At 43.4% G+C, this 27,656-nt stretch overlaps 1 protein-coding gene across 1 annotated transcript; it reads left to right on the top strand.

The window, feature by feature from the left end:
- Positions 1 to 6,599: 6,599 nt before the first annotated feature.
- LOC109931772 (docking protein 3-like) lies at positions 6,600 to 24,556 on the top strand. The gene is made up of 3 exons (XM_048603920.1): positions 6,600 to 6,800; positions 19,724 to 20,020; positions 24,404 to 24,556. The coding sequence occupies exons 1-3, from the start codon at positions 6,744 to 6,746 to the stop codon at positions 24,554 to 24,556; spliced, it is 507 nt and encodes a 168-aa protein (XP_048459877.1). The 5' UTR covers positions 6,600 to 6,743.
- The last annotated feature ends 3,100 nt before the right edge of the window (positions 24,557 to 27,656 follow it).

The raw sequence follows: 27,656 nt of genomic DNA, 5'->3' as shown, positions 1-27,656 counted from the left end.
CAATGTCGCACCAAAATGAAACCAGCCAACCAACTGTCCATTTGGCAGAACCACAGGTACCTGGAAATCTTTGAGGATGTTCATTCAGCCCTTTGTGCCTCTGCCTTGTCTTTGAAGAGCTCCCAGTCCCACTTTGCTGCTCTCTCTCCCCATTGCCCCACAATTCATTTGCCTCTTCAGCTGCTTGATGCAATTCCCTTTCGAAAGTTGCTAAATCTGCTTCCAATATAACCTTTTCAGGCAAAGCATTCCAAATCATAGCATTTGTTTTCTCAGAGTCACCGCTGACTATTTTAAATCTATAATCTTCAGTTTCTGATCCTTCTGGTCCTGTAAGCAGTTTCACATTGTATATTTTAACAAACTATTCCTTCGTTTTAATCACCGCCATCAAATTTCTTATTAACTTCCTCTGATATAAAGGGGATAGTCCCTCCTGCCTGATTCCATTTGAGTCAATTTCTTCTGCATCCTCTCAAAAATTTGAACAAAAACCAAACACTGGGGCCTAACTAATTCATGAAGAATCATAGAATTCCTACAGTTTGGAAGCAGGTCCTGGAACCCTGCATTTCCCATGGCTAACCCACCTAGCCTGCACATCCCTGGACAGTATGGGGCAATTTCCCATGGCCAATCCACTTAACTTGCACATCTTTGGACCGTGGGAGGAAACCAGAGCACCCAGAGGAAACCCACACAGACACAGGGAGAATGTGCAAACTCCACACAGACAGTTGCCCGAGGGTGGGATCGAACTTAGGTCCCTGGCGCTGTGAGGTAGCAGTGCTAACCACAGAGACCCCGTGCCGCCCCTAAAGTTTTAGTATAACTTCTGTAACTTATTGTATTTTATATTAATATAGCTAAAGATTCCATGTTTTATTAATAACCTTTTCAACATGTCCTCTCACCTTCTAAAATATAATTGGCCTTTGTTTGAGGAAGCACTCCCCTAACACTCCCGCATCAGAGCTCTGGTTCCTCTCCTCGCACCAGCTATCATGTGTTCTGGGATCATGCCAGAGCCTCACCATGACGAGAGCAACCTCATTCAGTCCACAATAACCTACTTCAGAATGAAACTACGTATCGCCTAAACTGTATCAAAAATAAATTGACCAAATACAGAAGTGTGTCACAGTTAATGCTTCCTGTAACTGTGGATTTGTTGCACTCACCTCACCTCTGTGATGGGAGCTGGGTGAACAGCTGGCTGCTGAGCGTGGGATATTGCTGTCGTCGATCTGGCCCCTGGCCTTTATCAGGCTTCACGCTGGGTGTCCTGTGGGTTACTGTTCCTCTCTGGAAGGTGGGTCGTTATGTTTTTACTTGTGTAGAAAAGGAGCGGGTGCAGGGAGAATGCCAGTGAAAAGACTTGGTGGTAATGGTCAGTAACCCATCATGGACAGGGCAGACCTAATGTGCCACCTGATTTTTTCCTGCCTGTCAATTGTGTATGTTTGTAATGGGACCTTGGAGGAAGATTGGTAGAAATGCATGGTTTGGAGATAACAGACTAAGGTAGTATGGAGCTCATATAGTATATGACAGGGAAACCTTATCTTCTCCTACTGGATTTCTACCAGGGCATCTGGATTGTACTGGTCACTTTAAAGGACACTGTAACCCCTTGACATTCTCTTCAGCTCACAGTTTAGGTCCTATCACCTTAAAGCAAGAAAGGAGAACTCTGTTTACTCCTGTTCTTATTTAGATTATTTGTTTCTGGGATGTGGACATAATTCTGGCCAGGTCTGCTTTGCTGTCTGCCCAGAATTGTTCTTGAAGAAAGTAGCCACTTTCTTGTACTACTGCAATCCACACAATGTAAGTGTACTCACTGCCCTGTTAGGACATTTCCAAGATTTGATCCCACAGCAGTAAAAGAATGACCATACATTTCCCAGCCAGGATGGTGACATAGTGAGGAGTTTGCTGGTCAGCTGCTACAGTGTATCCTGTAGATCGTCCATCAAGCTGACTGCTTTGTCATACGGTCTTAAGCATCCTGGACCTATCATCATTCAGGCAATAAAGAAATATTCCATCACACACCTAGCCTATGCTGTGTGGACTGATTTTGGAGAGTCAGATGGTTAGTCTGACCCATTGTTTTGTCCACACCATTTGTCTAACTGATTCCAGTCGAGCTCACACAGTGTTAATGGTAAGATCTTCCACAGTGGTAATGGAATTGATGGTGGCCATGCCTGACACTTTGAGTACACAAATCTCACTTGCTACTAATCCACACAAGGTTGAATGGCACGTGTGCGCGTGCACAACTTAATTTTCTGAGGAGATAGATACAGCTGGAACTGGATACCATGCAATTATCAGTGACTATCCCCACCTCTGACTTTATGATGGAGACACAGATTGCTAGTGCTGTTATGGAAGGTTTAAGCCAAAGCTTCCCAAATTATTTTCTAATGCAAGCCCTTCCTAACACTCCAGAGTTAATTACCTGAGCTGCCAACTCAAGCAACATAGTAACATTCAATACATAAATATTAATATTTGCATATTGTAGATAATCATAAAGACACAGAAGTCAGTGATTTTAAACAACTTTGTAAAATGTTGTTGTGAGCATCCAACAGGGCCTAATTAGATTCATGAGCACATCAGAATGACAATCGCTTCCTCCAGGAGATAGCAAGGACTGTTGATGATTCAAGTCACAGTCAATAAAATGTAGAGCTGGAGGAGCACAGCAGGCCAGACAGCATCTGAGGAGGTCCAGCTCCACATTTTATCAATCGCTTACTCCAGCTGTGTCAGTATGGCTTCTAAAAGATGTTCATTCAACTTCATTCAACAATTATTCATTCAACAATTATTCATTCAACAATTTGTAGAAATCAATTCATTAACAAATAGGAGTGACATTTTGGGAACAGACACCACACACATCCACAGTTCTTTCGGTTTTTATGATTGGGTGGGGTTTGATTCAAATTCTAAATGTCGTGTGTGTGTTGTCGCATCTTGCACTTTATCCTGTAATTCATTGCCACACATTGAAGGCTTTGAGATTAACACGGTTTTATTTCTCACGACTGTCTTTATTGATTCTAGGATCCTAATTAGAGTTGCAATCCATAGTTTGAGAACCACTGTATTAAACGGGCTTGGCAGAAAGGTGGGAAGTAGGATTTGGCAGTAAGATCTATTTCTGGATTACCGTGCACATGTGTAAATGAACAGAGGGTGATAAATAAGATTGGTGAACTACAGGTGCTAATAGCCACATGGGAATAAGGTGTAAATGAAAATCAGAGTCAAATTAAGGAAAGACTGGATACCCAGGTTCTCAGGAAAGATAGAGAAGGAAAGAAAGGAAGAGGATGGCTGTATTTATTCAGGAAAACATTTACAGTGCTTTGGCAAGGAAGATGTCCTGCAGTCAAGACAAAGCATGTTTGGCTACATTTAAGAAAGAATACAGGTATCAATACTTTCTAAAGGCCACCAAATAATGGGTAAGACACAGAGGAGCAAAACTGTTAGAAACTTACCAAGAATGCAAGATTTTTTTTACAAAAATGTTGTATTCACTCGCGGGACATGGTGTCACTGACTGGGCCTGCTTTTATTACCTGTCCTGAGTTGCCGTTGAGAAGGTGGGGGTGAGCTGCCTCTTGAACGGCTGCAGTCCATGTGCTGTAGGTTGACCCACAATGTCATTAGGAAGGGAATTCCAGGATTTTGACCCAGTGACAGTGAAGGAACTGCGATATATTTCCAAGTCAGATTGGCGAGTGGCTTGGTGAGGAACTTGCAGGGGATGGCGTTCCCATGTATCTGCTGCCCTTGACCTTCTAGATGGAAGTGGTTGTGGGTTTGGAAGGTGCTATCTGAGGATCTTTGGTGAATTTCTGCAGTGAATTTTGTAGATGGTACACACTGCTGCTACTGAGTATTGATTTTGGAGGGAGAGAATGCTTGTGGATGTGGTGCTAATTGTGCAGGTGTAACAACAAATCCAAGACATTCTATAGGTAACAAGGTGTAGAGCTGGATGAACACAGCAGGCCAAGCAGCATCATAGGAGCAGGAAGGCTAAGATAACAAGGCTAACATTCTATAGGCTTTTTTTTAGTCTTTTGTGGTATGTAGGCATCACTGACTGTGCCAGTATTGTTTGTCTATCCCTAATTGCTCCTTGAGAAGGTGGTGATGAGCTGCCTTCTTGAACCCCTGCAATTCATGTGATGTAGAGACATCCACAGTGCTATAATGAAGAGAGTTCCAGATCATTACTCGGCAACAGCAAAGGTATGGTGATCTGGTTCCAAATCAGGGCTGTGTGCCTCAGAAGTGAACTTGCAGATAGTGGTGCTTCCGTGCATCTGCCATGCTTATTCTTCCCTGGCCCAACCATCTTTCATCAATGACCTTCCCTCTAACTTAGGGTTAGAAGTGGGGGATGACTGCTGATGATTGCACAATGCTCAACAACATTCAAAACTCCTCAGAAACTGGAGCCACCCGCGTCCAAACATAACAAGTTCTGGACAACTTTCAGGCTTGGACTGATTAGTGACATTATTGCATTCAGTCCACACAAGTGCCAGGTACTGACTATCTCCAAGAAGGGAGAATCCAAACATCTTCCCTTGATGTACGATGGCATTACCATCACTGCGTCCCTATTAACAATATTCTGGGGGTAACCATTGACCAAAAATTGGACCGGACCCAACATGTAAATCATGCAGCTGCAAGGGCAGTTCTGAAGCTGGAAATTCCAAGGCAAATAACTCAGTTCCTCCCTCCTCAAATCCGTCCACCATCAAAAAAAGCAGAAATCCTTAGTGATGAAATACTCTCCACATTCCTGAACGGGTTCTGCTCCAACAGCAATCAAGAAACGTGATACCCACCAGGACAAAGGAACTTGCTTCATTGACAACCCATCCACCCAGTTCAATACTCACGCCCTCCACCATGAACACACACTGGCAACACAAGGCACCATCTACAAGATGCACTGCAGCAATTCACCAAGGCTCTTTCAGCAGCCACCTTTCAAACCTTAACGAGAGCCAGCACAGATTTACAATCATACAGTCTGAGAGATGTACAGCATGAAAACAAACCCTTTGGCCCAAGTCGTCCATGCCGACAAGATATCCTAAATTAATCTAGTCCCTTTTGCCCTCATTTGGCCCATGTCCTTCTAAACCTTTCCTATTCATGTATCCATCCAGATGCCTTTTAAATGCTGTAATTGTACCAGCCTCCACCACTTCCTCTGGCAGCTCATTCCATACACGCACCACCCTCTGTGTGAAAAAATTGCCCCTTTGGTCCCTTTTAAATCTTGCCCCTCTCACCTTAAACCTATGCCCCTCTAGTTTTGGACTCCCCCACCCCAGGGAAAAGACTTTGGCTATTCACCCTATCCATGCCCCTCATGATTTTATAAAGCAAATTAAATCTAACTAATTTGATTGTGTTTCTCGATTACAAAGATACTATGATTGGCATTTGAAGAAGTGCCACGTAATAGGATTGCCAGCATAGAGGAAGATTAGGGCACAGTGGTCTGTTTCTGTATCAAAGCCACAGCACGGACTATAACTTGGCTGAATGACAGGAACAGATGATTGGAGTAGGTTGCTCCTCTGTATTCAGTACCAGAACCACTGCTTTTCTTCATTTACATTTGGACATGCCGAATAATGCTTCAAAATTTGCAAATTGGACAAAACCTGGCAGTTATGTGAATGGTGAGGAGGATGGTGATGGTTTTCAAGAGGTCACAGGCTGAGGGAGTGGGTGGGATACATGATGGCTGATACTGAATGTAGAGAAATGTGACGTGATACATTTGATGGGAAGATGGAGTAAAGGCATTCCAAGTTCGAAGGTACAATTGGGAGGAAGGGACAGGATCAGAGGGGCCTTGGCGTTAATGTGCACCATGTTGGAAGTGGTGAAATATGCCTTACAGGATGTTTTCTTTACGAATCAAGACATAGAATACAAAAGCAAGCTAGTTATAATGGGCCTTTATATAAGTCTGGTGTACCCTCAGGAGGAACACTGTGTCCGTCTTGAATATCGGAGTTTGGGAAGAGCACGCAAACTTTACACAGAAGAGTTTGGTAAGAGTTGATCCGAGGGTGACTGACTTCAGTTATGAGGATGGAGTAGAGAAGCTCTGCTGTCCTTAAGTGAAGAGAAAGGTGGGTAGGGGAGCAGTAGCATTGAGTTGAAGTAGTTTGGTTCTCCCTGCCAGAAGAGTCAAAAACCAGGCCACCCTGATTTAAGTTGACTGGCAAAAGAGCCAAAAATACAATGAAAAAATGTTATTTCAGTGCATCTGGATTGGGAATGAACTGCCTCAGAAGAGGCTGGAGGCAGGTCCAATGCTGGCTTTGGGATCGGATAAGCAACAGAAGCTTTCAAATAAAAAGGTTATAAAGGACGGGTTGTTCTTGCAGAGAGCTGGCACTGTTTGGACGGGCCGAACAGCCTCTTTCTCTGCGCGATGAATCCAGGATTTGTGTGCAGCAGCATTCCACAGGGGAGATGGTGGGGGAACCCTGCTTGTTGTGGAGGCTGCAGGGCAGTTGTACAGTCCCAGAGATGAAGACGGTGCGGTACAGTGTGTCCGGAGCCGACTGGAAAAAGGAAGTGAATGTGTGGAGGAAGTGGAGATATAAGAAGCTGTTGGGTGAACGTTTTGTGTCAGTGCCTGCTGAGCAGACCCGGAGCGGACATTGGCCATGGCAAGTCCCATGAAAGAAGGAATCCTGCACATTCTGCAGTATAAGTTTGGCATGGTAAGTTCGGGCAGGGCTGGGGGCGATCAGTGCAAACTGGCACAGACCCTTAACAGGGCTCTCCCCGCGGCTCACACCTAACGCGGCGCTTCGTTTCTATATAACCCGCAGCTTCTCCTAAGTCCCTCATCCCCATGCACTCGCTGCCAGCTCCAGGCCTTTCCAATCTGGTCATGTTTCCGCGAACCCTTGCATTCCTGAGCAGCCTGGACCATCCCTGCTGAGCCCAGCGCTGGCCGGTTACTGAGCCAGGGATCCCAGAATCGCTTCGGAAATTGCGGGGTGATTAAAACAAAAACTCGGGGGTGGGGGTGGCATTGCCCCTAGGACAGCACCGTCGCCCCTAGTCCCTCTGGCTAGGTCAGTCACGGCTGGGAATATCACTATTCACAGCCAGCAAGCTGGGGCTGGGAGCGGGGGTGGCCTGGGTTTCATTGGATGCAAATTTATTCCTGTGGCTTATTATCCCTTAACTTTGAGGTGTCTGGTCATGTTTCTATTTTTTTTGTAAAGATTGGATGCACTTAGGAGATTTTGTCCAGCTCCAGGAACAGAAAATATGCATTTTTCAGTTGAGGTTACTATTCTAATCTCATCCTAACAGCCGTTGGTGACATGGACTTCCCCTTTAAGAGATTTTGTAATCAAGGGACGAGTTTATATTGTCATGGAGTCATACAGTTACACAGCACAGAAACAGACCCTTTGGTCCAACTTGTCCATGCCGACCTGATATCCTAAACGGATCTAGTCCCGTTTGCCAGCATTTGGCCCATATCCCTCTCAACCTTCCTATTCATGTACCCATCCAGATGCCTTTTAAATGTTGTAATTGTACCAGCCTCCACCACTTCCTCTGGCAGCTCATTCCATAACCCACCGAATCTACACATCCCTGAGCACTACAGGCAATTTACCATGGCCAATCCACCCTAACCTGCACATCTTTGGACTGTGGGAGGAAACTGGAGCAAATCCATGCAGATACGGGAAGAATGTGCAAACTCCACACAGACAGTTGCCCGAGGGTGGGATCGAACCCGGATCCCCAGCACTGTGAGGCAGCAGTACTAACCACTGAGCCACCATGCCACCCCACAGGTATATGCATGTTCCGAGTTGAATACTGATGGTTTTCCTGGATACACACCCCTATCTTCATTCATGGGATGAGGGCATTGCTGGCTAGGCAGCATTTATTGCCCATCCCTAGTTGCCCAGAGTCAACCACATTGCTGAGGGTCTGGAGTCACATGTAGGCCAGATTGGGTATGGATAGCAGGTTCCTTCCCTAAAGGGCATTAGTGAACAGATGGGTTTTTCCCCAACAATTGACAGTGGATTCACAGTCATCACTAGACTCTTAATTCCAGATTTCTTTTTATTTTGAATTCAAATTCTTCCAGCTGTCATGGTGGGATTTGAACCTGGGTCTTCAGAACATTATCTGGGTTACCTGGATTAACAGTTGAGTGATAATACCACTAGGCCATTGCCATTGCCATTGCCCCTCCCCTCTCTTTGTATATTGGTCTCTCCCATACAATTTTAATAAAGGTAGGATAAACTTCACCTCCCTTCTTCAGTGTCACCAGTGACCTTGTGAATTTCTCATCTTCAGCCATTACCTTGTCAATAAATTATAGAAAATTGTTTCAGCGCTTGTCAGCTCTGATTTTCCCCTCAACTTGTGCTGTAGGATATTGTTTGATTTCTGTGAATTCCTCCTTGATATTTTATATCTATCTCGGTGAGAAATGGAAGTGGAGCCATTTTGTTGTTTAGTGACCATTTTGTGGTGAGCCTTATAGCTTAGAAGACCAAGTAGCCAGTTGCTATTCAGTAATGTAGTTGCTGAAGGAGGAGCTCAGTGTTCAGAAATTAGCCAAAACCCCTGCCCATCCTAACCCCTAACTAATGACTTGTTGCCCTTCGGTGGGTAAACATCATCCATGTTGATATGCAACAACACTGCTGTGAAGTGTGCATTTTTGTCTTATTTTCATTTGGATTCCTTTAACCTCTTGTATTCCAGGTCATTTTTGTGTTTTGCGACCGCTGATTTAAGTGCTCCTAGATTTGAGAACTTTCTCTGTTTATATAAATGTTTAGATAATGTCATGGGATGCCTAGAGGTTGAGCAGAGAAAACTCCAGTTTATTCCATTACTGGTTTTATTAAGTAGTTCTCTTTGAATGTGGTGGAATGATTTTCCACTAAGCTCTATAATATTCGGATCAATGGACTGAGTGAGTTATCCTTGTGCGATGGGATTGGCTAGGGTTGAGAAGGTGGACAGTACAGTGGAGGGAGGAAAGCACCAAAAGGAGCCTCTAAATTCTGTATCATTCAGGATCCTTTCTGGAAGCTTAACAGCTCTAACTGCTGAATACATTTATTATACAGTAAAGGCACAAGGAAATCTTGGCAGTAATGCATCAGGTATTTTTGTATTAGTTGAGTTCATTTAGTTCTCAAATATCATATATGCTTGTTTAAGGGTTGAGTTCCTTAAATCAAGTTTTGAAGCAAAAAGCAAAGGGTCAACTTTAATATTCCATTGGGTTGGGTTTTTGTTGCCCCAGGGAAGGCCAACCAAGTGTGACTCCTGATTGGCACCACTTTGGAGTGGCCATGCCCACTTGCTGCTTCTCTAACTTTCCCATTCACTTATCCTTTCATCTAACTTCCTCCATCTTGCTGTTTCTGTCTTGAACCCTTTCAGAGACAAAGCATAAGTGGGAGAGTTGGGCAGGGAATTGTTCAGAAAGAGAGGGAGAGAGTCAGTCCATGGGAGAGATGGTGAGCGGTGGTTAGCAAAAAAAGTTAGGTTCTTTAGCCAAAAAGTCCGTTTGACGGATATACAATACATATGAAAAGTTAAAGATATTTTTGCCTAAAGTTAAAGTCAACTATCACTCAAGTATATATGAAAGTAGAAAACAAATACTTTTCAAATACTGTTCTAAACTAAGAGGAGATGGGGTAGAATTTCTTTTTGGGGAGCACAGTGGTTCATGGTAATTGCAAAGGTGCTCACAAAATAACTCCATGTTCTCACATCAATTTTGACAATTTAAATGTCTGGCTTCATTCCTCACCCATATTTTTCAAGTAAAGAACCCACTTTGCACCATGGCTTTTCACTATAATATAAATAATAAAAATAATAACAATCTTTCACTGCTACAACAATCATTCCTTGACCAATACTTAAGGAAAGCCAGCATGATTCTGTGAAAGGCAATAATTTTTCACTAACTTGATTGAGTTTTTTGATGAGATAACAGAGAGAGTGATGAGAGTAATATGGTTGGTGTAGTGCACTGAGATTTCTAAAGTAGGTTTGAAAACATGCCATATAACAAACTTGCCAATGACGTTGAAGGGTGTGGAATAAATGAGACAGTGATATCATGGATACACAATTGATGGAGTGACAAGACACAGATTCATGGTGTACTATTGTCTTTAGAGTGGTGGAAGGTGTACAGTGCAGTTTTCACAGTGTCAGTAGGAGGACTGTTGTTTTTCTATATGAATGACCTTGACCTGGGTGTACAGGAAACTATTTCAAAATTTGCAGATGGCCCAAAAGTTGGCAGCATTGTGAACTCTGAGGAGGAATTTCATAGACTTCAAGAGGACATCGATAGGCTGATGAAACAGGTAATAAGGTGACAGATGAAATTTAATGCAGCAAATTGCTGAATAGTACATTTTCATCGTAGATCATAGAATAACTACAGTGTGGAAACGGGCCCTTCGGCCCAACTAGTCCACACCAACCCTCAGAGCATCCCACCCAGATCCACACCCCTGAACACTATAGGCAATTTCCCATGGCCAATCCACCTAGCCTGCCCACCTTTGGACTGTGGGAGGAAACCGGAGCACCCAGAAGAAACCCACACAGACACAGGGACAATGTGCAAACTCTACACAGACAGTCGCCTGAGGGTGGAATCAAACCTGGGTCCCTGGCACTATGAGGCAGCAGTGCTAACCACTGAGCCACCATGCAAGTGTTAAGTGGGTATTAGAGCAGATAGATATGGGGATATGCTGAAAGTCAATGGGTGGCAATGTAGGTACAGAAAGTTGTTACAATCCAATTCAGATCCTGGGCTTCCTGAGTAAAGGCTTGAGGCTGCTTTGTTTCCTCCTGACCCTGAGCATCATTGTGTTGAGAGCACCAAACGGGAATCAGGCATCACTGCAAATTTAAGCTGGTCAGCACATCTCACCACCTGCCCTTTCCCCTGGGTCAGGAAACATGGCGGCTTGTAACCCAACACATACATAGAGTGATCTCAGGTTCATCATTTAAGTGGCTGCCTGAAATAGAATTTTACCTTGTGTTGTTATTTTCATTGGGATTGGGTTCCTAAAGGAGCCAAGGGAAGTCAGTCAGTTTGTAAATCTAGTTGGAATTCTGCTGTTGGGAAGCTTTTGGGTTGGGAAGCCTAGTAAAAGATAAACGGGGGTAATACTTAAAAATAAACAGACTGGCTGTACTGGAGACTGGTGAGGTAGACAAAACACATGGGTCTATTTTACATCATTCACACATTTTAATGGATTTTCCTGCTAGGATGTAAGTTTGAAATCTCTTACTAACTTCAATTGTCATAATTAGATGCTTTCTGAAAAGTAAAATATATTATTGATGCAGTGATTTACCATAAGGTCCTGACCTTAAATGGAAAGAGACTGTTAAATTGACCAGTGCAGTTAAAGGTTGAGATACATTAGAGTACTAATTCCAGCATATAGAATGCTCTTCTGTATTCAACAATAAGAAAAATTAGGTATGAATGTGTACAGGGAAATCCTGTGGTTTGATTTTCATATTGATTTAATGTCCTGATAACTGCTGAATCTTTGGAGCTTTCTTCCAGTATCCAGTATGCACAAAACTAATAAAATTATCATTTAAAATTCCAATTAAATTTCACGTTCACAAAGTTCACGCTGCAATTCACATTTCCATTGAAAAATATCTTTAGTCTATTTAACATCTTTAATTCCAGTATATCTAAACAAACAGGTTCATACAGTATCAAATAAAGATACAGGTCCCCTTCACAGCTATGTAAATATTTCTCACAGGGAAGAATGTATTAGTGGGTCTTAGAGGTCAACCAAACATTCACAATGAGATTCCAGTTTGTAATTGTCTCACCAATGTAGGCTGAGCAGATAGCCTCTTAATGAAAGCTTGGATGGATTCCAGTGGTTGATGATTTAATATGCTTGGCAGCATCTAAGAGGTTAGTATCCAGAATGCTTCACCTTTATTTATTCATGTATGGGATATGAGCTTCTCTGGTTTGGTCCAGCATTTCCTGTCAATTCCAAATAGTCTTTTGAGAAGGTGGTGGTGAGGTTCCTCTTTGAACTGCTGCAGTCCTCGATGTGTAGACACACTCACAGTGCTGTTCGGATGTGAGTTCCATGATTTTGACCCAGCGACAGTGAAGGAATGATAATGTTGTTCCAGGTCGGGATGGTGTCTGGCTTGAAGAGAAAATTGCCAGTGGTGGTGTTCTATGCATCTGCTTCCCTTTCACTTCCTGGTGGTGGAGAGTGCAGATTTAGAAGTTGTAGTGAGTTCAGTGTAGTCTTGGTGAGTTGCTGCAGTGCATCTTGTAGATGATACAGCCACTGTGCATTGATGGTGAGGGTGGTCAGTGGTGAAGTTAGTATGGGTGTGCAGTCAAATGGGCTGCTTTTTCTTGGGTGGTGTCAAGTTTCTTGAGTTTTGCTGGTAATGCACCTGTCCAGGCAAATGAAGAGTATTCCATCACTATCCTGACTAGTCTCCTGTGGATGGTGTCTAGGTGCTGGGAGTCAGGGGGTGAGGTACTAGCCACAGAATTCCTAACGTCTGACCTGCTCATGTGGCCACGCCATTTCTGTGGCTAGTGTCAGGCAAGTTTCTGATGAAAAGCAAAATACTGTGGGAATCTGAAACAAACACAGAAAATGCTGGAGAAACTCAGCAGGTCTGGCAGCATCTGTGGAGTTCTGAAGAAGAGTCACACTGGACTTTAAATGTTTACTCTTGTTTGTCACTTCTCAGGTGCTGCCAGACCTCCAAAATTTCGCCAGTATTGTCTGTGTTTGTTTCAAGTTTTTGGTTGATGCTGACCCCACTCCCCCTGCTCTTCCCCCCACCTCATGATGTAATAGTGGTAGATTCAGTGGTAGCAATGCCATTGAACTTGTTTGAGATGGTCGTTGCCTGGATCTGTGGCGAATTTCACCTCCTACTTTACAGCCCAGGGTTCAGGTCTTAGTATCTATGAGCATGTGCTGTTTCAGCATCTCTGAGGGGTCATTAATGCTGCTCAACATTATGCAACCATCAGCCAGCATTCTCACTTCCGAGCTTATGAAGGAGAGAAACCATTCATGTAGCAGCTGAAGATGGTTCAGCCTCAGCACTAGCCTGAGGAACTCCTACAGTAATCTCCTTGGACCAGGATGATTGTTGTCCAGCAACCATAACTATCTTCCTTAGTGCTAGGTGTGACTCCAACCAGTGGAGACTTGTTTTCTTGATTAGCAGTGACTTCAGTTTTGCCAGAAATCCTTGATGTCTCAACTAGTCAAATGTTACCTTCCTAGGGAGGCCCGATGGCACAGTGGTTAGCACTGCTGCCTCACAGCGCCAGGGACCCCAGCTTGATCCCAGCCTCGGGCGACTGTCTGTGTGGAGTTTGCACATTCTCCCCGTGTCTGCGTGGGTTTCCTCTGGGTGCTCTGGTTTCCTCCCACAGTCCAAAGATGTGCGGGGTAGGTGGATTGGCCATGCTAAATTGCCCGTAGTGTTCAGGGATGTGTAGATTAGGTGGGTTATAGGGGGATGGGTCTGGGTGGGATGCTCTGAGGTTTGGTGTGGTCTTGTTGGGCCAAAGCACCAGTTTCCACACTGTAGGGATTCTATGATCTACCAACATTCTCGCCTCACTACTGGAGCTCAGCTCTTTTTTCCCTTGTTTGAACCACGGCTATAATGATGTCAGAAGCTGATTGACCCGAGCAGAATACAAACTGAATGTCAATAAGCAAGTTATTGTTGAGTTAGTGTCACTTGAGCGTATTATCAGGGACCTCTTCCGTCACTTTGCTGATAATTGGGTGTAGGCTGCGATAACAGTTGGCTGGGTCGGATTTGTCCTACTTCTTATGGATGGGTCTTACCCAGGTAAAGGGGTTGGTTAGCTCAGTTGGCTGGTTAACTGGTTTGCAATGCAGTGTGATACCAACAATGTGGGTTCAATTCCCACACTGGCTGAGGTTACCACAAAGAACTATCCTTCTCAACCACTACTGAGGCATGGTGACCCTTAGGTTAAACCACCAGCACTCATCTCTCCATAATGATAGAGTAGAACTATGGCATCTTTAGCTTTAACCTTACCTGGGCAATTTTCCACAATGCCAGTGTGATAACTGTAATGGAAGAGCATGGCCAGTTCTGTAGCACAAGTCTTTGGTCTATTGCTAGAATGTTTTCAGGGCCAATAGCCTTTGCAGTATCCAGTATTTTCACCCCTTCTTGATATGATGTGGAGTGTGGTAGATGCAAATTCAAGCATGGCTTTCAAAATAGATTGGATAAGCAACTGGGGACTGGGTTAATGCAGGGCTACAGGGACACGATGTGGGAGCGGAACTTGTGGATTTGGTTTCCAGAGAGCCATTACAGGCATGGCAAGCTGAATAACTTTCTTCTGTGCTGTATCCATTACTTAATTATGGTTTTCCCCATAAATCCTCGCCCAGGCACCTTTTGCACACTATTGTAAACCTGTCCCAATTTTCTTACCAATGGCATGATGCTGGTCTGCTCTTGAGTATTATGTCTCTCTCCACTCTCCAACTTTCCCACTCCCTGCCCCATCCAGAAGAACTTTCACCAGATTATATCTGGTCCTCCTCCATTATAACTCTGCCTGTTTTCTCTCTCATTCGGTTGAGTGAAAAATTCTAAGGAAATCAAAGCAGTCCAAACAACTTCCATCTGTCCAAAAACCAAGTTCACTAATGGAGAATAGGTATAACAGTGATACAAACAGCCAAGTGAAGGTAAATTTCTAACTTTACCTGGGCATAACTCACTAGAGACAAAAAAAACTGCAGATGCTGCAATCCAAGGTAGACAAACAGGAGCCTGGAATAACGCAGCAAGCCAGGCAGCATTGGGAGGAAAGGAGCAGTCAATGTTTTGGGTATTACCCTTCTTCAGGGCTGGATGTGGGGGTAGGGAGAGCTGCAGATAATCGGGGGGGGCGGGGGGGTGGTGGAAGCAGAATGGTGGCGATAGGTGGACACTGGTGGTAGGTTCAACCTGGTTGGTCAATGGGAGGGATGAATCTGGTTGGTGGCTGGAAGGGAGTGTCGGCAGGTGGAATGGGAAGGAGGAGGTGGGGCTGGAAAGGAGAGCTGGGGGATGGGTAGGAAGGTTGATTGAAATTAGAGAACTCAATATTGAGACCCTCCGGTTACCGCCCACTTCAACTCCCTCTCCTCATTCACCCTCTGACATGTGTGTCCTCGGCCCCCTCCAGTGTCGCAGTGACTCAGAACGCAAATTTGAGGAACAACACTTTCTCTTCCGCCTGGTCACCCTATACCCTACATCCCTCCCATCAACCAACTAGACACTGCCTGGCTTGCTGTGTTCTTACAGCATCCTGTATGTCTACGTAACTCACTAAAGATGAGATGCCTTTCTGAAAAAAAGGAACTCTCATAAGTTTAAAGGAAGTGCAACTTAGTTTTGTACAGGGACCATTGATTAACAGCCTCTGTGCCTGATGCATTGGTCTAATTACATAGAGCAGTGTAAACAGAATGCCACCAAGTATCAGAGATATTCTTCTCCTTATTTCTCTAGCCACAGTCAGTTCTGAGGAAGGGTCACTCGACCCAAAACCTTAACTCTCCACAGATGCTGCCAGACCTCCTTCGCTTTTCCAGCAACTTCTGTTTTTGTTTCTGATTTACAGCATCTGCAGTTCTTTTGGTTTTTATGAGAGTTATTTTTGATGGCATTTTGGTTTTAGTTTGCTTATGTTGGACAGGGAAATGTGGGCTTGTGCTGCAGTTGGTTCTAAATCCAACTTTGGTCCGGCAGTAGTTTCTGTGACAATACTATGGCTTTAAGATGTGTATTCTGTCCTGGTTTTTTTCATGAAGAAAGACTGAGACAGAGGTACCAAGCAGCATTCTCTAAAGGCAATGGAGTAAATAGCTTGTGAGGCCTTGGGTTTCTTTTTAAAGTTGGGACAATAGAAGCAGCCTGAAAGGATGGAACAAGCTCCCCAGGAAACAGGAATTTTAGTTTTAGTTTTCTGCAGTTGCTGGTGTCTTGAAGCTGGATGTGGAAACTGTTTGTCCTCTCTCTGTTACAGCGAAAAGCTGGGGGTCCTCTTCCTGCTGCTAGAATTGCATGTGAGACAATCTATTTTACAGAATTTTTTTTTCTATTCATTTTGTGGGATGTGGGTGTCGCTGGCTGGCCAGCATTTAATGCCTGTCCCTAGTTGCCCTTGAGAAGGTGGGGGTGAGCTGCCTTTTTGAACCGCTGCAGTCCACCTGCCGTGGGTTGATCCACGATGCCCTTAGGGAGGGAATTCCAGGATTTTGACCCAGGGGCAGTGAATGAATGGCAATATATTTTCAAGTCAGGATGGTGAGTGACTTGGAGGGGAACTTGGAGCTGATAAAAGCCAAAAGAACTGTGGATGCTGTAAATCAGGAACAAAAGCAAAGTTGCTGGAAAAGTTCAGCAGGTCTGGAAGCATCTGTGGAGGAGAAAACAGAGTTAACGTTTTGGGTCCGGTGACCCTTCCTCAGAACTGATGGTGGCTGAAAAACGTCAGTTTATATGCAGAAAATAGGGAGGTGGGTGGGGTAGGGAGTAAACGACAGGATAGAGCCCAAAGAGAGAGAAAGACAGTTGGACAGACAAAGGAGTTGCTAACGATCAGGCTAGGAGGGTGAATAGTTGTTAATGGGGACTGTTAGTGACTAACAACAGGGGGTGTGTAATGGCAGGCTATGTGGTAACAAGGCCAACTTGGAGCTGATGGTGTTCCCATATATCAGCTGCCCTTGTCCTTCTCGATGGAAGTGGTCATGGGTTTGGAAAGAGTGTGTTTATGGGATGTTACTATATTAAAACAATTGCTGTTTGCAGTTAAATAATCTATTATTGTGTTAAGTTTTCCAGTAGACTTATTTCAATTTCTTCTTTCTTTTATTGCCTTTGAACTATAGTGTATGAATAATGTGTGTTTTGCTTCAAGACTGCTAGATTAACCAATTGAATTGCATCTGGAACACAACATCTAGCATTTGCCTTTAAAATAAGAAAAGATAGGGTCTAGGCTGTCTTCTTCATATATGTTGAGGGGGTTTGGTCTGATCCATAACATTTCTTATTGAAATCATTTATCAGAAATAATACAGTAACTTACAATGCACTCAGTGTTTGTGACTGATGGTATATGTGTAAGTGGGTGTTACTGGTGAGTTATCTCGGGTAGCTGAAATCACAAGGTTATTCTGGATTTAGTGGAGAGCATATTAGGGTCAACTGAGTATGCTTCTATCTCTGTTTTCAGAGATAAGTACACACATTGTTTTCAAAAATCTGTTTGGACATGTTACGACACATCGATGGTGCAGTTAGGACTTGAAATTGGACCTTCTGGCCCAAAGGTCAGGACACTAATGAATGGGCAAGTAGTTTCTGGAGAACTATCATATCCTTCTCCCCATCTCAGCACTTAAGGGCCAGGTGAGAAGATCTGCCAGCTAGTAAATCCCTGAAATGATCTGTCATTGGCCACTTAGGGACTCAACTTGCCACCAGCCCAACTATCATCAGGTAACCGAGAAACAGAGTGACTTTCCTGCCAGGTTAGGAGAAGGCCTCCAGTTGCTGCAATCTGAGGCAATCAGAGGCAGAGACTGGGGGTAAGGGATGACCTTTGAATGCCACCCGCTGTCTTTACCTCCAACCCCGCTCTCCCTGCCACCTTCTCACACTGCAGGAGGTAAGGGAAAACAGCCTGCACATCTTCTTTGTGCAATCTCTAAAGCCTAAGCCTCAACCATGATGCTCAGAACTCGACCCATGACCTTTAGGATCCAGAAACTGCTTGCCTCTGATTGGGCAGAAGATTCTGGCAAGGTGGGACTCTACAGGCCAGGCCTGCGAATCAGTGAGAAGCTTGCTCAGGCAGCTCTTAAACTGATTGGCTTGAGAATGAGCTAATCACAGGGGTGGGGGCAGCAATTTAATTGCCACTGAACATGCCTGCCCCCAACACATTTGGGACATAATTTTCCATTTTAATTGTTTATTTACAATGTAGACTCTTCCAAAATTGCCAAGATACTGCAGTGGATAGCCCTGGGATTGGATTGATGTAATGGCAGGCAACAGTTTGTATTAACATTCTGTCTAGTGGTCTCTGCAATTGGTCTGAAGTACTAGATAGCCTCTTAGTACAATTGCACAGGAAATTCTGTGTTGAATATTTTTAAAAAAGAAGCAACATTGTTCCCTGCCCCTTACATTCCCTTCCTGAACAATTAACACACTGTAACTGCTGTAGCCCTGCAAGAAACACACACTAACTTCACAGAGACTGTAATAATATTATTGGCACATTTCTCAGCATTCAGAACTGAACATGACATTCTGTTGGACAGGCAGTTCCAGAGCAGTCTGTCCTCATATTGTTAGAGTGTCACTACGGTACTGTACTCTTTATGCAGCGATTGTCCCAAAAACATTTTCCTCACTTTGGGCAACACAGTGGGGGAGTTTGAAACTAGAGGGGCAAAGGTTTAAGGTGAGAGGAGAAAGACATAAAAGGGACCTAAGGAGCAACTTTTTCACACAGAGGGTGGTGCGTATATGGAACAAGCTGCCAGAGGAAGTGGTGGAGTCTGGTACAATTACAACATTTAAAAGGCATCTGGATGGGTACATGAACAGGAAGGGTTTAGAGGGATACGGACCAAATGCTGGCAAATGGGACTAGATTTATACAGTATATCTGGTCGGCATGGACAAGTTGGACCGAAGGGTCTGTTTCCGTGCTGTACATCTCTGTGACTTGTGTACTTACTGCATTTGTTTCATTTCTTTGTTAGTTTTACCAATAGTTTTCTCCCCATTCCTTTATGTTCATGAGCTGGACACCAGATGTACACAAGAAGCTGCGTGTTCGCTGTATTCCATTCAAAACTCCCTCAGGATACGGGTGTCCATGCAGAAACTGGTGTTAATTATGATTCAGTCTCAGATATGCTGCAACTGTTGTTGACCCATTTTATTCCTTTTTTTTAATATTGTGGGGATCTCCTGTTATAAACAGTGAACTAAATGGCATTCAGAAAATATCCACAAAGTGGGGAGGTGATAGCCTAGTGGTATTATCACTGGGCTATTAATCCAGAGACCCAGTTAATGTTCTGGGACCACCCCCTCCCTCCCTGGAATCCCACTATTGGCAGATGGTGGAAATTCAATAGAAATCTAGAATTAAGAGTCTAATGATGCCCATGAAACCATTGTTAGTTGTTGGAAAAACCCATCTGGTTCACTAATGCCCTTTAGGGAAGGAAACTGCCATCCTTACCGGTCTGGCCTAATTGTGACTCCAGACCAACAGCAATGTTGTTAACTCTTAACTGCCTTTTGGGCAATTAGGGATGGGCAATAAATACTGTTCTGGCCAGTGATGCCCTCATCCCATGAATGATTAAAAAGAAAATGTGCCGGAACTGAGCAGTTATCGCGATTCCTTGATTTATGAGAATTCTGGTGCCCTCAGTTTCACATGGGTTGAGCCCCATCTCCAATGTTGATTGACATCCTCTCGTTATTTCAGAAAGTTTGGAAGAAGAACTGGTCCCTATTGTACCCAGCAAGTTCAAACAGTATTGCCAGGCTGGAACAGTTTGACGCAAAGGATTGGACTAACACTCCTGAGAGGCAGAATACAAAACGAGTGGAGAGGATCATCCGTTTGTCTGACTGTATCAGCATCAATCAGAACCAGGTGGAAAACCCTCCAAAAGAGACGGCGACATTTAACATTATCACCATAGAGAAAACCTACATCATGGCAGCTTCGAAACATGATGTGATGGACTGGGTCAAGTGCCTTTGTGTATTAGCGTTTCAGGTAGGTAGATCAGAGGGAAGTTGAATGATTGGTTGTTATATTTTTTATTAAATAAGTAAATATTTTATTGTTATTCAAAAAGGGAGCAATTGTATGCATTTGTTTTCAGGAACAGCTTCCCTTAAAATAAAACAAATGATCTTTGGAGTTGAGTTGCTTATGCAGTGTTCATTTATTTATTTATCACATGTTACGATCCCAGCTGGTGGTGCTGTGGACAGGTCTATCCCCAGAGTGAAGCCAGCTTTTGTAGATCATTTTTTTAAGATAGAGGGATCAATCGGTGAGATCGCCATTCACTGCAACATAATCACACCACGTTGCAGAGTTGCTTTAACAACAGAACAAGTTTATTACACAATAGACAAAAAGAGCTATCTGATATAGAACACAGTTAGACAGATCTTGAAACACACACCAAAACAAAGTTTGAATCAATTGCCCCCTGCCCAATGCCATCACTTTGCAGTGATTCAAATCCAGAAATATTACCCCTTTATGTTAAATTTTTAAGTTTGACTTCATTGCTTCTTCCTTCTGTTCCCTGAACTGTGCAGTCTTCCTTTCAGAATACCCACAAGGCTGACAGCTTAGATTTTCACAGCTTCTTATAAACTGCAGATTCCAGACCAAACACTCCTGGCCAGGAAGTTGCGCAAGACAAACTTTTGCACTGAAGTAACTTAAGACCCCTGACTACTCTGAAAAAAATACTCCTTTCTCGGAGAGAAACTATTGCTGATCCCAGTCAGGTTTTCTCTGAACTACCCTAAAATGTTTCAGTCCCAGGGTTACCTAACCTGAAATCAATCTTTGATTATTGTATGAGCTAACAGCTTTCAATGTTTATCCTACCTATTGTTAATCACTACAGTATAAACAACCCTGTCAAGACCTCTTAGCATCTTTTACATTTCAAACATGTTGCTTCTTACTCTCCTAGACTTCACTGTATAGAAGCCAAGCTTGTCTAATCTTTCCTCATAAAACAACCTGCCTGTTCCAGGTGTTAGTCTGGTGAATCTTTTCCGAATTACTTACAATACGTTAAAATCCTTCTTTTAAAAAAAAATCGATATTGTACACACTGCACAATGAGTCTGGAACTGAAGCTGACCCATCTCTTGATTTCTTCTCAATCAATGATGACATTCTATTTGCATTCCTAATTACTTGCTGTACCTGCATATTAACCCTTTGTGAATCATGTATGAGGACAGCCAGCTCCCTCTGAATCTCAGAGCACTGCAATTTCTCAACTATCAGATAAAAAACTTCCTTCTTATTCTTCCTGACAAAATGAATAATTTCGCATTTTTCACATCATACATCCTTTACCCGCGCCTCCGAAAATCGAAAAGACCTGAAAATCCAAAGCTCTTTTCAAAAGTAGACCTGAACAGATCTGTCGACCTGCTGTGTTCAGGTCCTTTCGAGATTGGCTCTGCTTCGGCTCAAACTTAAAAGCAAGTTGTTTTTCCGAAAGGGACAAATTCAGTGGCTGTTTGGCTTTGTTTGGCATGACTAAAGTTTATTTTCCAAAGGACCCAAACAGACGTTTTTTGTCAGTAGAATTCCACTTTGCATTTAGTGTACTCCTTTGGTTTTAATATTTTGGGGGCAGCATGGTGGCTCAGCGGTCAGCACTGCTGCTTCACAGCACCAGGGACCTGGGTTTGATTCCAGCCTCAGGTGACTGTCTGTGTGGAGTTTGCACATTCTCCCTGTGTCTGTGTGTGTTTTCTCCAGAGGCTCCAGTTTCCTCCCACAGTCCAAAAGATGTGCCAGCTAGGTGGATTGGCCATGCTAAATTGCCCATAGTGTTCAGGGATGTGTAGATTAGGTGGGTTACAGGGGGATGGTTCTGGGTAGGGTGCTCTGAAGGTCAGTGTGGACTTGTTGGGCCAAAGGGCCTGTTTCCACACTGTAGGGATTCTAAAAAAAAGACCTATTGTACAGTGCACATCACTTTTTAACCAATTTGACCCAGCAATTAGAAAAGAGTAGGTTATTCACCCACTCAGATCTCCATCATTTCAGACATAGCGCATAAGAAGAGCTTGCTTAAAGCAGACCAAGAGCCTAATAAACAAATACAAATTGATATCCTGTGGTGTCAATAGACCTGATTAAACCAGGCTGTGACTCGCATTTAAAGCAGGGAAGCTGAAACAGCTCTTCACTGGCAGACAGTAACAGGTTTGAAGGTTGAGATACTCCTGATTGGCCTAAGTGTATCTAAAACCTAAAAATATCCTTTATCTGAAAAACAATTCGTCCCAAGGTGCTGCATTTACCAGATCTTTACCAGTGTACTTTGTCTACGTCCCTTTGTAGCCTCCCTATGTTGTCATCACAACTTACTTTCGGGTCTCTTCTTTGTGTCATCAGCAAATTTGCCAGCCACACCTTCAGTCATAGAGTCATACAGCACGGAAACACACCCTTCGGTCCAACCGGTCCATGCCGAACATAATCCCAAACTAAACTAGTCCTACCTGTCTGCTCCTGGCCCATATCCCTCCAAACCTTTCCTATTCGTGTAAAGAGTGGAGGTCCCAGCACTGATCCTTGTGACAAACTGCTTATTGCATCTTGCTAACCAGAAAATGATGCTTGTTAGCTCGCTAATGTTCTATCCATGCCAATATGTTCAGCCCACAACATAACTTATTATTTTCTGCAGTAACCTTTGACGTGACATTTTATGAAATGATTTCTGAAAATCTAAGAATAGTGCATTTCCTGCTGGTTCCCCTCTATTCAAAACGTATGTTACTTCCTCAAAGAACTCCAGCAGATTGGTTAAAGTTGAGTTCCTGATCACAAAAACATGTTGAATGTGCCTGAGTTCCCTGAACTTTTCGAAGGGCCCTGCTTTACTATCTTCAATGCTAGATTCTAACATCTACACAATGACACATGTTAAGCAATTTGATCCAGAGCTTAGCTTTTTTTTCTGAAGAAGGGTCCAGACCCGAAACGTCAGCCTTCCTGCTCCTCTGATGCTGCTTAGCCTGCTGTGTTCGTCCAGCTCTACACCTTGTTATCTGAGACTCCAGCATCGGCAGCTCCTACTATCTCTCTTGATCCATAACATCCTGCTTTCTGTCCCCATCTCTTTTTGGATAAAAGAACTATTTTTGTAATTTTCAAATCTAATGGAACCTTCACCAAATCTGATAAATTTTGGAAAATTCAAACCATGTCATCAACTTTCTCACTAGCCACTTTTTTTTTAAGACCCAAGGATGAAGTCAGTCAGGGCCTGGGCCCAAAACTCCAATCCGGTACCACTTCCCTGGTGACTGTAACTTTCTAGTGTTTGCTTTTATTCTTTTATGGGACAGGGGGATTTCTGACAAGACTAGTATTTGTTACCCTTGATATATAAAGCTTGTGAGGCCATTTCAGAAGATAATTAAGAATTAAACACATTACTGTGGTATTGGAAACACAAGTAAGCCAAACTGGGGAAGGTTGGCAAACTTCATTCCCCAAATGACCACTGTTCACAGCACCAGGGTCCCAGGTTCGATCCCACCCAGGGGCGACTGTCTGTGTGGAGTTTGCACATTCTCCCCGTGTCTGCCCAGGTTTCGTCCAGGTGCTCCGGTTTCCTCCCACGGTCCAAAGATGTGCAGGTTAGGGTGAATTGGCCATGGGAAATACAGGGTTACAGGGATAAGGTGGGGGCTGGGTCTGGGTGGGAGAGTCAGTGTGGACTCGATGGGCCGAATGGCCTGCTTCCGCACCGTAGGGATTCTGTTTAATGAAATGGTTACATGGGCCTAGCTTTCAATTCCAGATTTTTATTAAATTCAGATTTTTACTGTCTGCTGTGATGGCATTCAAACTGCAAACTCAGAACAAGACCCTGGTGACATTACCACTGTGACATGTCCTTCCATTTTATGAAAGATTTCTGAAAATCTAAGAATAGTACATTTCCTTCATTTGGATATGCAATAACAGAAGTGTTTCAGAGAGTTCAATGTACAATATTATTCTTTAAAACTTTACACTTTAAACTTTAAAATGTTATAAGCCATGTTTTGCCTGCGTGCTTTGCCATAAGTAATACAGGGGCGCCATTGCCTGGTACAAAAACAGAAGTTGCTGGAAAAGCTCAGCAGGTCTGGCAGCATCTGTGAAGGAAAAAAATTGCCTGGAGATGTTTTCACAACACAGCATGCATTTCCTCAGTCTCTGCTGTTTTAGCTTACTCCCCCCGATTTGGAGCAATCGTTGCAGTTGTTAGTTCAATATACTGGGCTTCACTGAGCAGTCCCCAGCAACACTGGAATGCTACATTTGTGGCCTGACATACATTATTGACTTTTAAATGTATAATTAGATCTTTTATTTCCTCCACCTTCTCAGAATACCAGTACAAAAAAACCAAATGAAGATATTTCTGCATCCAGGGCCGCATTGCCTGGTGACTCGTTAAGAATGGAAGAAAATGAACTTTATTCAACAATACCCCAAGGTGCAGTATTAAATGAAATAAGGAAAATGTGCTATCCAGTGTGAATTCATGTCCATGTCTAGAACATGCAACTTGTGACCCACGAGGGAAGTGAATGTAATAGAGCCAGGTTTGCGGATGACACAAAAATAGGTGGGAAGGCAAGTGAGGAAAGTGATACAAACAGACCACTAGGGATGTTGGCAGGTTAAGTGAGTGGGCGATGTGGACATAGTGTGGAGAGATGTGAGATACTGAACTTTGACCAGAGGAATAAAGGAGCTGAATATTATTTAAACGGGGACAGACTGCAGGAAGCTGTGAGATTGAGGGATTTGGAAGTCCTCATCTGTGAAGCATAAAAAGTGAGCGTCTAGGTTCAGCAGGTCAAAGGCAAGGCAAGTGGAACGTTGGCTTTTATTTTAAAGGGAGTGAGATATAAAAGTAAGGAGGTTTTGCTAAAAATATACAACACACCATTCAGACCAGAGGTGGAATACTCTGAACAACTTTGGGACCTTATCTAAGGAAAGATGTGCTCACATTTGAGGCAGTTAATAGAGGGGTCACTAGGCTGATACCAGGAATGGAAGGATTATTTTATGAGGAGAGGTTGTGAAGATTGGGCCTGAACTCATTGGAATATAGTCGAATGAGAAGCAACCTTATTGAAACATGAGATAACAAGGTGTAGAGCTGGATGAACACAGCAGGCTAAGCAGCATCAGAGGAGCAGGAAAGCTGACATTTCGGGTCTAGACCCTTCTTCAGAAATGATCCTTCTCTCCTCATTGAAACATGCACATTTCTTAGGGGAATTGATAGAATAGGTTTTGAAAGTCTGAACCCCCTTACGGGAGAGTCTAGGAACAGAGGGCACAATCTCAGAAGAAGGGGCTGCCTTTTTGAGGAGATGAGGAGAATTCCTTCTCTCGGAGAACTCTTTACCGGAGAAGGATGTAGAGGCTGGGCCATTATGTGTATTCAAGGGTGTGATACACAAATACAAACGCTGGGATTTGCACGTTATTTTGTACTTCCTGGAGTTTAAAAATTTTAATGAAGTGGGTGAGTTTCGGAAGTCTATGTAAAGCAAGTTGGATCAGAGGTTTCAGAAGCTAAATGCATGGTGTTGCATTTTGGTAAGACGAACAAGGGCAGAAGTTACACAGTTTAATGGTTAGGCCCTGTGTAGTGTTGTAGAACAGAGAGACTGAGGGATTCAGGTACAGTGTTCATTGAAAGTTTTGTCACATGCAGGCAGGGTGGTAAAGGTGGCATTTAGCATGCTTGCCTTCTTCGCTCAGGCCATTGAGTTTAGGAGTTGGAATATCAAGTTGCGGTTTACAGGATGTTAATTTAGCCACTTTTGGAGTACTATGTACAGTTCTGGTCGCCCTGTTATAGGAAGGATATTATTAAATTGGAAAGGATGCAGAAAAGACTTACTAGGATGTTGCCGAGACTGAAGGGTTTGATTTATAAGGAGAGGCTGGATAGGCTGGGACTTTATTCACTGGAGTGTAAGACGTTAAGGATTGACCTTATGGAGGTTTATAAAATCATGAGGAGCGTGAATAAGCAAGGGTCTTTCCCTAGCGTGGTGGTGTTCAAACTAGAGGGCATAATTTTAAGGTGAGAGGAGAAAGATTTAAAAGGGACCTGAAGGGCAACCTTTTCACACACAGAGGTTGGTTCATGTGGGGAATGAGCTACAAAGGAAGTGGTAGCTACAGGTACAGCTACAACATTTAAAAAACATTTGCAAAGGTCCATAAAAAGAAGACCTTTATCGGGTTATGGGCCAAACACAGGCAAATGTGACTTGTTAAGTTTGGGAAACTTGATCGGCATGGACAAGTTGGACCAAGGGTCTGTTTCCGTGCTGTGTAACTCTAAGCCTGTACTGGGGAAGCCTATAAAGGGCAGTGAGCATATTGTCTACTAGATGGAGTGCTGTTCTCCAGCCAGCAGTGTTGAGATTCACATTTAAATAATATTTGGATCCTGTGCTTTAATCTTTGCATTGATTGACAGATCAGCCATCTCTTGACCCTTTGAAATGGCTAACTAGAGAGCTGACTTCTTTGTTTGAATGCCCAGGCAGAGAACTGACCATTGTTTCACTACTTAAAATTTTAATATATTCATCTCTGGAGGCTTTGTTGAATCAGTTATGCTGTCGAATCCTATTAGAAGTGTTTGACTAAGCTCTAAACTTCACTTATGGGTTCAAGTCGGTAGGTCATATTGACAGAACTGTGAAACAGACTGTGAGCTATTTTGTTGACAGTTTTATGAGCATTTAATAGGATTGCATTCATATGAAGAGGTTTTTGAATGGATGTTTGTTTATTTAAACAGTTTTATGAGCATCTCAAAGACATTCCAACACATTCTTGGATTCATAAGTTCATAGTGGATGCTGGGTAAGAGGATATGAGTGGGGCTGAAGGGGATTGAGAGGTGTTGTATAAACAGTGAGAGCCAGGGTATAAAATTGGGCTTCTGCCAATGTGAATAGAACCAGGCCTTCAAATCTGCCTGTCTTGGTATCCCTTCATTCCTGCTTCTTGAAGCAGAAGTATAACTTCCACCACCTCTACCAACCTGAATCATGGATTGTTATGTTTCAGTTCACTGTGTCTGCTCTAGCTCCCCAAATGAAGACAGGCAGTGCCTCTTAGGACGTGGTTTTGCAACATCAGGAATGGTCCATATCATGATCCCTGCCTTGAAGGACAAAAGCCTGGCCCCGGATGTCGGACAGACAGTGTGACATGATAGAGGGAAAGCAGGGACCAAGAGTGGAGCTGGGCATTATTTGTGTACACAAGAAAGTTGGCCCCCATGCCCACAAGTGATTTTGCCAAGGATCAGCATGAAGAATAGGAAGAACAAGTAGTTAAGAAAATTTTTCTGGACGAACCCAGGGTTGGGAAGAGATGGAAATTATTTAGCATTGATTGGAGTGAAAGAGTAAAACAATGAAAGATGATACGACTAACTTTGACAATAGAGGAGTGCTCTTGAGAGGCAATGGTTTCACCATAAATTACCCTCTTCCAGTACAAGCGTAAATCCTTTGAGGAAAACTAGTCAGAGCCATCTTGCTGACAGTAGATATGAGTTCTATTTCTCAGTAACCACGCTCCTTATCTTGTT

The sequence above is a fragment of the Rhincodon typus genome, chromosome 12, assembly GCF_021869965.1.
Source record: "Rhincodon typus isolate 14 chromosome 12, sRhiTyp1.1, whole genome shotgun sequence".
NCBI lineage: Eukaryota > Metazoa > Chordata > Chondrichthyes > Orectolobiformes > Rhincodontidae > Rhincodon > Rhincodon typus.
This window is presented reverse-complemented; position numbering and strand designations above follow the sequence as displayed.